At 36.0% G+C, this 11892-nt stretch overlaps 1 protein-coding gene across 1 annotated transcript; it reads right to left on the bottom strand.

Moving 5' to 3' along the window:
* Positions 1–5265: 5265 nt before the first annotated feature.
* Positions 5266–6919, bottom strand: YL-1 (Vacuolar protein sorting-associated protein YL-1). Its single transcript, XM_085948137.1, has one exon. The coding sequence runs from the start codon at positions 6748–6750 to the stop codon at positions 5473–5475; it is 1278 nt and encodes a 425-aa protein (XP_085804263.1). The 5' UTR covers positions 6751–6919; the 3' UTR covers positions 5266–5472.
* Positions 6920–11892: the final 4973 nt, after the last annotated feature.

The raw sequence follows: 11892 nt of genomic DNA, 5'->3' as shown, positions 1-11892 counted from the left end.
TGGTGGTGTTTAATTTTTGAAGACTTTTTGAAGAACATTGTATAGAGACCAGATTAAAATAATACGATGCTTAAGTTCCAATATCTCGAAAAGTAAATCGACGACACCCACTTTTCACATTATATTTTCATTATTTATGGATATCCCATGAGAATAGGAAGTTCAAAATAGTAATTTTCAATTTGTCAATTCAATTCGTCGATGGAAAGAATGAAATGAAAATCTTTATTCAAATAATCACATCCCCCGCCCGTTAGAATTTATTCATCTTCATGAGCGCCAAAAATATTCTTATTTACACAAAACATACTCTCAAAGTTTAATCAATTGCAGTTTTTCCATAATTTGTCGCCTCTCAGAATGTACCAACCTTATAACACGCTTGGCCTGCCTAACCCCACAGGACGTCACTGTCGACTTCTTTACTGTTTATTATTAGGTTAGGTGCGGTCAGTGACTGCCAACCTTTTTCAGTTAGCGGAAACCTTGGAGCATTTTGAAAAATCTCAGGTAATCCACACCGGGCTCAGTATGGCGTGGCATTTATAATCTGAATAAGGACGGCATTCTGCCCAAGTATTTCTTTACACATCGTCGCTATAGGATTGGTTTGTCGAATACCCGTTGTTGTCGAAATTGACCTTTTAATGCAGAATGATTTTTTGTATCTGAATGGACCAGAACCATCCTTTTCTTTAATTTGCTTTGTAATGAATACAGCATTCATATGCTGTAAAAACAACAATTTAAATACATACCTCCATGTTTTTAAATATAGGATAATGAAATTTGTTTTTCGTCTCCTGGACATTTGACATTTGGTCTATTCGACAAACTAATCCTACAGCGACGACATGTCTTAAGTATAGAATTTGAGTTGTTGAGTCGCAAAACCTGATCTAGACATTTTTACAACTCTTTTTTTGTAAATGATATTTTATTGTAAATTGAGGTATTTATCATCACATTCTATGTCAATAAAATGATATGCATTGACGTAATAAGTATGAAGTGCAAATCATTTTTTGAATTTTTTTCTTCAGTAGAAAATTTCTGCAGAGCGGGTTTTATGACCCGATGACTCATTCACTAACTAGAGTAAACTTATATTTGAATGTGTGTTTTGCTACTTTACTAATATTTTGAAATTCTACTTATTAATTCAGCATTAATTTTATAAAAGATTCTATCGAATCAATCTGATTAGAGTTTGAGGTAAAACCGGTGTGTCCAGTTAAAAAGTGAGAAATTTCAATCCGATTATCTCTAGGGCCATCAAAAATTTATGAATATTTTTCCATTGCACACCAATACTAATATTATGCATTTTTTTTCTGAAAAGAATTCTTTACAGACAATCTAGCGAGCATCATTTGACACTGAGACTTGCAAATATCCATGCTATTCGACTAATATGATACCGAGACCATATATACATACTTTTTCTTTCGATATAACAAACCTACATGTGTCGTCTCAATCCTGACCTCAATCTCTCCAGGAGAACAAATTGACCATTTCTTGCATCACTATGCATACCATGTCGTAGTTCTTAGGCCAATGTTGAAGTTCTTCTCGAAGGTTCATCGCAGATCCTGTAAAGAATTCTGGATCTCTCAGATCACCGATAGATTGAAGTAGGTATTGATACTCTTCTTTTAATGTACACTCGATCCTCTTTTTGCACGGAGGATACGTACCAAAGACTACCGTGCAAAACAAAACCGTGTAAAAAAAGATAAGTTGCCCATACAAATATGGTAGATAGGTTCCATTACTTAAAATCAACTCAAAATACGAAATTCTTGAACTCAAAAATAAATCGAATTATATAGGTACTATTATATAGGAAATATTTATATAGGTACTTACATAAAAATACATAGTTTTCGATTTAAATTAAATTTAGCATAGATAAATATATTCATTCAGTGTCACTACTTGACAATAAACGTTTACTGCTGTTTTTCGCTGGCGAAAAATCACTTGTATCGCTGGAAATATTTAATGACGCTAACGCCGATTCACGCGGCGCATCTCTCGTATCGAACCCGAAGTGACTGACTAGTGGCGCCATGTATGTACGTATGTATGCTGGGTGGCATCCTATGACAACATATGTATGCACCAGTGGCGTGCGGTCCATTGTAATGCAATTTTTTGATAATATTTTTATCCTTTTTAGTTTTTTTAAACTGTGTTATAGCAAAAAAATCAGTGTAAATAAAAATTAATCGGTACTTTTTTAAAATCGTGTTATTTCGAAACCGTGCAAAAAAAGCCATGCAAAAAGAGGATTGGGTGTAATACCGTTTTTTCTTTAAAAAACAGCTCTCAAGGACAAAGACAAAGATTATAATATTATGATACCGATATTTCCAAGTATCAAGATTTTTTATCTGATTCTTTGATGCGTTGGTATCACGCCCTCAGCTCTGTGAGAGTTGTGATAGTTTGTCAAACATAAATTAATAACCATATTATATGACATAACCCAATGCTTCCCAATCTTTGTTACGTCATGGATGACTAATCAAATTATAGAATTTTAGCACTCCTTTGAGCATTTCACTACTTAATGACGATACCGCAACGTTTTTAGTTGAAGAATTGGTAGACATAAAAAAATTACAACCAGAATTTCCAAATAAAGTTTATAGAATTTCGACACAGGCCAGAAATTTCCGTTTTCTGACCTAAAATAATATCATACTTCCATACCATATTATAATAAATAATTTGCAGCCAACTATTGATTGACTACTTTAAATTTATTCTATAGTATCAAATCAAGCAAGTAGAATTTTTTAATAATGATAGCAGGCCTCAGAAATAGACCAAATTTTTAGGAAAAAATGTACAAACATAATATTACATACTATGATTTATAATGGAAATGAAATCGCTTCTTAATTGCCCGCGGCACACTGGTTGGCAAACTTTGACGTAACTTATTAACTTTCTTCAAACACATGAATGTGTACAAGTGAGTTTCCAACCTATTTTAGGAAAATCGACTACGGCTAAATTGGAAGGAAAGGAAAGATCTTTCATAATAATATCCAGATAATATTTTGTACTCATTTTATTGTATAATGTTTACAGAAACATTATATAAACATCACATCTCTTTTTCATTTATCGATGACAAAGAGAGACAACACATTCATTTAGAGACATCTGATTGGCGACTGTAACTAAAAAACATAATAAAAAAAAAACATTCAAGGCTTAAGTTTTACTGCCTTTGACTACCATCACTTTTCAGTTGTCACATAATATAAACAAGACTTTACATTATTTCATTAACCATCAATTGGACCACATTTTGCATTAATTGTAGACTGAACCATATTTTGCCAAACTGAGGATAATATAAAAATCAAAAACAAATACACCCTTACACAAGAGTTTTTGACACTGACATTTAAAAAGTTTACATTGAAACAAATGGAGGCTTAACACAAAGATACTCCCACGATACAGCATCACAAACAGGCACATGGCTAACCATTGTACAAAAAGTATATTGTATCACAATTTTTGTCAGTTTTGATTCGTTTGATCTAATGAATTCAGAATTTGAATTCGCACATATTCCACCAACACGTATCTCAAAACATACTTTATAACATAATAGTTAAGCAATGCAAAAAAATCCTATCACAATAAAAGACGTTTATAAATATTATAAACTTGTATCTTGAGTTACGTGTTTGTAAGTACTGTCCGACAAGAAGATCTAGGCAATAACCGCAAGTCGCTGGAGTCGAAGTGCGATTAACTAAATAGGAGGGGTTTGTTAGTTCACAGTTTTAACACGTGGACAACTCGTTGATAACCGGAAGTCGTTGCAGTCGAAGTGCGGATAAAAGTATCAGTGGCTTATTAGTTCACAGTTTTAACACGTTGACAAGAAGATCTTAGTACACAGAATACTGAGCTCCGACAGATGATTATACTGGAGATCTTTCTTGTAAGTCAAGATAAGTGTTTCCTGCAGTAATGTTGTGGAATGATTCACAATAAAGTTGCAACGCATTCTCGTATCTTTAACAATATGACTGATCGGTCGAAAGTGTAGTGCGATAGATTGAAGAAACATATCATTTTTTTCATGAAAATATGTATAACTATACTAAATGGATATTTCATAGAAGAAAATTTATTTCTGAATTTAAAACTGAAAGAATAAAGTTGTTATTTGTCTCTCCTGAAAAGTTGTGTTTTTTGAGATACCTGTTCGTAGAATATTACCTACGATATGCTCCGATAAGGAGTGAACACAGTAATTTATTTTATTTTAGTTCCTACGGATATGACGTATAAAATGTCATTATTTTATAGCAACCACAATGTATAATTTGAACATGACTTTGAATTGTCCTCTGTTAAACACTACACAAACATACAACACAACATTTTCGTGGAATAATAAAGGATCATTATTTGAGAATGAGACTTCTTTTACGGAATGTTGAAAACAATTTTGAAGAGTTTACAATCGCATATTATTATTTAATATGATTTTCTAAGCTTGGGCACCGGTGCACTTATATTAAGTCAATCCTCGGCACCTCAATTATTAATCTATCATTAATATACTGAATCCGAAGCCACTCAAGTGATGTATGCGTTATAGGTTATAAGGCAAGTGTTAAGACGACGTTGAACCTGGCTCAGCCACGTGCTGCAGATGCCCGAAGAGAACCTCAACCTGGCTTGCCTGTTATTCAAGCCGACCGGATTCCGGCGTCCTGGAAGGCCTCTAAATACTATCTATAGAGTGTATATGGTGGAGCTACGGATGCTCGTTTGACCTGGAACGAAGCAAGAAGACTGGCAAGCAACAGGGATTCTTGGAGGCGCCGCGTTGTGTCCATAAACTCCAACTAAGGGGCAGATATGGCGATGAAGAAGAAGAAAATAAACTAAAATAAATTGACTGTACTGTACTGTACTCACTTTCGCATTCTAAGTTTGTGAACTTAATATGGCGACCATAACTTCCGTGACCATGACTCTTGTTCTTGACTTCGCAACCTCCATATGTGGCTTAATATTCAAGATCAGGGGATCTGATACAACTGGCCCATGATAGGGTGGTGAACTGCAAGTTGGTCACCAACCATTGATAGAAGACAGCATGAAAATAAAAACAACTCATTCTATGTATTTTGAAAACATAATACAATGGAATAAAGAAATTAAGTTGAAAACGAACCAATAAAACGCTTAAAACATAAAAGTATCATTTTTCACGAAAATTGAATTATTGTGGTTCTGGGAATCGGTATTTGTAAATGGCAAACTCACACCAAATATACAAACAGTATGAACTTGGTTGACGAGTTGATATAATCTAAATAATACAACCCCAGTGTCTTTAAACTGAAAACTCTAAATTGAGAAAAATTAAACATCACATTAATATCATACTTTATTAATCATCGGACATGAAACGTCTATAAGTTATTTGACTAAAACCAAAGACTGCTGACTCTTGCTATTTCTGTACCAGGTGAGCCATTCTGCCAGATCGCTCCGAGACGTATTCCCTCGTTTGTCCAACATCTGATAATATGCTTCTCTCAATATTTTAAAAGCCTCCATACAACTGTACGGCAAATCGGTGAGAGGATCCAGATATTTAGCGGGCTGTTTCGTAACGGCACATAATCTTTTGTCCATCTTCGGAGGACGTCTTCTAGGGAATGTCTTACGAAACGCTCGGTTGTGAACGTCATTCGTAAACGTTAAAATAGTCCTTTCGTATTTATCGGAGATTATGGTGTCTTCTTTAATGGGGTCCGTTTTTAAAACGGAAGGATCCAATTTGGACTCATCATCGATTTTAACTTCAGACTTGTCATCGGTTTCATCAATCAAACTGGAAACGATTGTTTGAGTTTTATTAGCGTTTTCTGACGTCGATAACTGATTTTCATCGTCTACCAAACTTTCTTTAATATCAACATCCATCAGTTCTGTTTTTATATCGACATCACTTTTATTCTCTCCATCCATTTTAACGGTCGCGTCTTCGATAGTGGTTTTCTCCGGTTTTTCTTTACCGTTTACAATTTCAATATTTCCCGGATTGATACAGAACGAATGATACCTTATATACGGTCCGATCAATTTTTTCTGAGACGGTCTAGTTATTTTTTTTTCCGATTCTAACCTCTGATATTTTTCTAAGCTTTTTAAATTTTCTTTTTCAGTCTCGGCGGCTTCGGCCAGTCGTTCTTCTTGCGTAGGTACCCTGGTCTCTCTTAGATATCGTTTAGTTTTAGTTCTTTGCAATTCGGAACGTATTTTAACTCGTTCTCTGGTTTCGGCGGATTTCATTGCAGTCGATTTTCGCGTCGATTTTCTTCCTGAAGAAGAAGAAGACGACGGTTGCGAGTCTAATTTCTGTTTCTTTTTAGGAGAAGCTTTTATCGTTCCCGTTTTGACCACTTTGGGTTTCGGTTTGGCAGGTTCTTTGTAGGCACGAGTATTCGTTGTCCGCTTTCTCTTACCTTTGCCATCTTCTTCGTGGTCTGAGACGAGTTCATCATTTTCGTCGATGCTGAAGTCCGAATCCACCTCATCCGCCCCTTCAAAGCCTTGGACATATTCCTTGTCTTCCTCGGCCTCTTCGAAGCCGCCGTAGGTTGTTTTGTAAAAATCATCTTCCTCCTCTTCGTTGATAAGTTTGCTCATGCGATTACCGGCATTGTGCCTTCTTTCTCGACGGGCAGCCATGATTGTTGCTTCCTTGTTCTTTCAACGCACAATAATATTCACAAAGTTAGTCAATCCCTTGCACATTTTTTGCTTGCGGCACCAATAATATGTATTCCAAAATTAATTGACAATTTGTTATTTTGGTTCTCTCGACTCCCGACAATTTGACATAACAGATTGCAATGTTACCATTAAAATATATTATAGTCGATGCTCTATGATTATCACCATAGACTAATATATAATGAAAAAAATATTGGTTTCTGATGGGAAAATATAACTATAGATTTGACATAATATATTTTTTAAATGCAACATAATAATTGTGTTTTTAATATTAAATTATAATCTGCACAGTAATCTAAAACTAATTATCATTTATTCTTATTTTATTTTATTTGGGTCAACGGGATCAATCAGAGGAGAAAAAATGCAATATGAAAGAGAGAAGGTTCAATATAAATTAAATAATACAGGTATGAAAAATCTATCGGAGAGAGCTGTTAACACAATATAGGTAGAGAATCTTGCAAAAGAAAATTACACACATCCCTAAACCACGAAATGCGGCGCCGTCCTCTGCTACGCTTCCCATTGATTTTTCCTTGAATGAAAAGTTGGGGAATGCTGTATTTTTGTCCTCTCATAATGTGGCCGAGGTAGGTATTGTAGTTTCCTGGTTTTGATACTACGTAGAACTTCTCGGTCCTTCCCCATTCGATTGAGAACTTCAACATTTGTCACTCGATCAGTCCAAGGAATTTTGAGGTGCGTCTATACAGCCACATCTCGAAAGCTTCAAGTCTCCGTGGCATCTCTTGGTTTAGCGTCCATACTTCCATACCATAGAAAAGAATTGAGAGCACATAACAACGTAACATACGCAGTCTCAGACCTAGGTTAAGATCTCGATTGCTAAGGAGGCGTCTCATTTTGAGAAAAGCGCTCCTTGCGATCTCAATTCTAGTTTATTTCCTGAGACTAATCCCATTTCTCATTGACCCATGTACCTAAATATTTATAATGGGTCACACGTTCGATTGGTTCGCTATTAATGACAAAATTTGTGTTGGTGTCTGGTGTCGCTGTTTTTGATACTAGTAATAGTTTTGTTTTCTTGAGGTTCATTTTTAAACCATAAGAATTACTGACCTCTTTAACCTTTTCTACCAGTTGATGTAAACTCTTTAAGCTATCAGCAATCAGCACAGTATCATCGGCATATCGTATATTGTTAATATGTTTGCCATTAACCAAAATACCCACCGATTCACCTTGTAAGGCTTCCTTGAAAATAGCTTCCGAGTACATGTTAAATAGCAAAGGTGACAATATACACCCCTGTCTTACACCGCGACGAATTTTTACTTCTCCACTGATTTCGTTTTCAATCTTAATATTCGCTGTTTGATTCCAATATAAGTTAGCTATCAGTTGAATGTCTCTTGCATCGATGCCTTTCTCCTGTAATGCCGGCGCTCCATTGGCACGCAAGTCAGACGGTTTACAGTCTTCGGACTTTTTTTTCGCGTGGAGCACCCCAGATCTGCGGACTTTTTAATCCGCAGACCAGGCTCGTTGGATTTCAAACATGTTTGATATTTTACTCTCCGAGTTGCCAGAATTCGTCCGTCGATCTCTATGCAATGCGATAATTTGGATCGAAAAAAAATCTAGGTAATTGTTATAAACATTTTCATTGATTAATTTAACAAAATTAACAATTTACACATTAGAAAATGAGTGCTTTATCAATTATTTTTTTACTTATATTTATGAAATTCATAAAATCAAATGTAAAACTTGTGTTGTTTTCACAGCTATATTATTTTATGCAAGTCTACATATTATAAATAACACAAAATTGCAGGATTATCGGAAGACATTACGATAATCGCAACTTTTGACTTTTGACAGCTCGAATTTTTTATTCATTCGTTAATCAGTAGCAGAGCATAGACAAATCAGACGATTTATTGTCCTCGGACTTTTGGCTCGCCAATGGAGCGCTGGCTTATGAGTTAGAGAAGTTTAGGATGCCTACTAACAGTATCGAATGCTTTCTCGTAATCGATGAAACACATATAAACATCAACATTAACATCTAGACATCTTTGCACTAGAACATTCAAGCTGAAAAGTGCTTCGCGAGTGCTCAAACCACTTCTGAAGCCAAAATGTGTGTCATCCATGTCTTTTTCGCATTTTCGAAAAATCCTATTATGGATGATTTTTAATAAAACTTTTAACATGTGGCTCATCAAACTTATTGTTCTAAACTCGCTACACTCCTTTGCATTCGCCTTTTTTGGTAGAGTGATGAATGTCGATTTCAACCAATCATCGGGAATTATGCCCGTTTCGTAAATTTTATTAAACAAATCAACGAGAAATTCTAATTGTACTTCTTCTAATAATTTTATCATTTCGTTGTAAATATTATCAGGGCCGACAGCTTTACCATTTTTAGAATTTCGTACCTATTGCGTTTATTATTTCTGCCCTATTTATGCATGGGGCTTGTTCACACTCATTAAATACGCCCATCTTCGTCTTTCAAGATAGTTGATGAGGTTCCTTTCGTAATTCCCAATGTTTCCTTTATCTTCTTGTGCATATTAAAGGAATCGTATTTTCGTTGGAGATTTTCAATTTCTTTGCATTGGTCGGACATCCATTCTTCTTTAGCTGTACGAATTTTACTTTTTATGGTATTATGAATTCTCCTTATAGAGTTTCATTTTTATTTTTCCATTTTCTTCTTTCGTCCATTAAAGACAGAATCTCATCTGTCATCCATTTTTGCTTCTTAGCTGTTCTTTTATATTCTAATTGATTATTAGATATGGAGGAGAACACATATTTTATCCTGTCCCACTTATATCTGTCTGTTATGTCAGAGAATGTAATGACTGAAGTTTTTATTTGTTCTATTTCTGTGTTCAGTGCACTTTTTACTTGTTGTTTGACTTCGGGATCCTTCAGTTGATTAATGTCAACACGTTGGGTTGCGCGTGGTTCCCTCAGTAATCTTTTTAATCTAATTTTTACTGTAGCTACAACAGGATTGTGGTCAGATGAGATGTCAGTACCTGGATAAGTTTTAGTAGATGTTACGCTATTTCTGTAACGATTGCGAATTAATATATAGTCTATTTGATTTCTTACAATGTTATTGCCATCATCTTGTGGGGATTTCCATGTATACAATCGCCTTGCTGGAAGTTTGAATAATGTGTTACAAACAACCATACTCTGTTCCTGGCAAAATTGTAGTAATCTTTCTCCTCGATCATTTCTTTGTCCTAGACCAAATTCTCCTAGGTACTAACTCTCTACTTTTACCTTTACCAATCTTTGCGTTGAAATCTCCTATAATCAAGGTAACTTCATTATCTTTCGTCGATTTTAGAATTTCATTTATCTGTTGATAGAATTCTTCTATAACATCATCATCTTTGTCGGCAGTTGGAGCGCACACCTGTATTACATCAACATTACCCATCCATGATTTGAGTTGTAATAGCATTACTCTGTCAGAGTAGGAAACAAAACTATTGACCGATCTGTTAATTTTATCGGTCACTATGATACCCACTCCATTTCGATGGTGGTTATCATCATTTCCCGAGCAATACATGGTGCCGTTGTCAGTTTTAAATCTGCCGTTTCCTTTCCACTTCACTTCGCTGATACCAAGGATGTCTAATTTTAACCGATTCATTTCCATAATAACGTTTAGCAATTTTCCACTTTTAAACATAGATCGCTCATTCCAGGTCTCAATCTTCATAGCCGGCCCGGGGATTCTTAGCACCCTCTGACCATTTAAGGCCTGCCGGGGACTGAGGGCCATGCAATTTGATTTTCCAGCCATGATGATTACTAGGGATATAGTTAACGTGGTAGTTTCCCGTTGCTTTACACATCGCAGTGTCAAAGCCATTAAAGCCGTTGCGACCATGCCTTCGGTTATCTAAATGTAAGATGTACCGAAGTCCATCCTCTCCACCTTACATCAGTACTGGTAATTGCTGCTGCTCAATACCAGGGATATTTATTGACTTCCCAGTCTAGATCCGCTGTGTTCTGCGATACCAGGGTCACCTCTAGGAGGATGTGGTGCTGGCACCACGCACAGACGGTCTCGGTAAGGGAGAGGCTAATGATCTGTTTTAGATCTATATTACGCATCCACTGGACAGCGAGGACCAGTGTCTGGTTTACTCAGAACAAAGGTACTACCTCTGCAGTCCAACTTAACCCTTATTATATAATAAAGTTTAATGTATTATAGCAGGTATAGGTGAACTTATTTCACAATAATTTCATAATAATGTGAAAAGGTGACCGCATTTATTACCGTATTCCGCATTGCTCACTCTGTTGATTCGAAAGAGAAACCACCGTATAGGTGTACATATTGGTATAAGTACCCACCTGACCCCTACTTTCTCAGTTCTTTATCTTTTTTTCCCTTCAGACCCACGACGAAGAGCGGAAGAACGCGAGCACTACAGATGACCGGGGCCTTATGTTAGAACTTGCGAGTTGAAATCGCCCGGTCGACATGACGTCATATGACATCATTGTGACGTACTACCGGAGTGATAATAGCATTCGAGAATATAACGCTAGTCAAATACTGGCGTTATTCATTGTCCCCATACACAAATAGGTGTTTCATCATAATAATATCTATGGTGAGCAGTGTGTGTTGGGCGGCTTGCCTCGAGCGTGTATTGGCTTACGTCAGAATTACGTCATGTCGTCGGGTGACACACGAGTCGATAGTTAGGAAATCGCAGGCCAGGCTCCAAGATAAAAGGCCGTTTGGCCTTAGTGCCTCATATTATAGGTGCCTATCTATAATAATTGAAATTGAAAATTTTACGAAAATGGAGGGGTCCAATCTCTTTGGTGGTGACCAAAGAGATTAAGCGGTTTGGCGCGGGGTTTGAATGTTTTGAGGGGCAAAAAGGTCATCTTGAAAATCATTTGAAGCATACGAAGCATAGCACAGAAATCGCACTTTATTTTCTTCCGAGTTGTACCTACATATAACGTAATATTATACATACCATTTACTTACGAAAGTCAAATAAAACATAGTATTGCCTATTATAATATTGGGCATGGAGATTTTTGAAGCGTTGAAGT

This window comes from Rhyacophila brunnea, unplaced genomic scaffold, assembly GCF_057557595.1.
Source record: "Rhyacophila brunnea isolate RB1 unplaced genomic scaffold, BYU_Rbru_1.0 scaffold_20, whole genome shotgun sequence".
Classification (NCBI taxonomy): Eukaryota; Metazoa; Arthropoda; class Insecta; order Trichoptera; family Rhyacophilidae; genus Rhyacophila; species Rhyacophila brunnea.
The sequence above is the reverse complement of the archived record's forward strand: the minus strand, read 5'-3'. Positions and strand labels throughout refer to the sequence as shown.

Bases quoted from the DNA above. Each gene is read 5' to 3' on its own strand.
- YL-1 (XM_085948137.1), bottom strand. From the start codon at position 6,750: ATGGCTGCCCGTCGAGAAAGAAGGCACAATGCCGGTAATCGCATGAGC.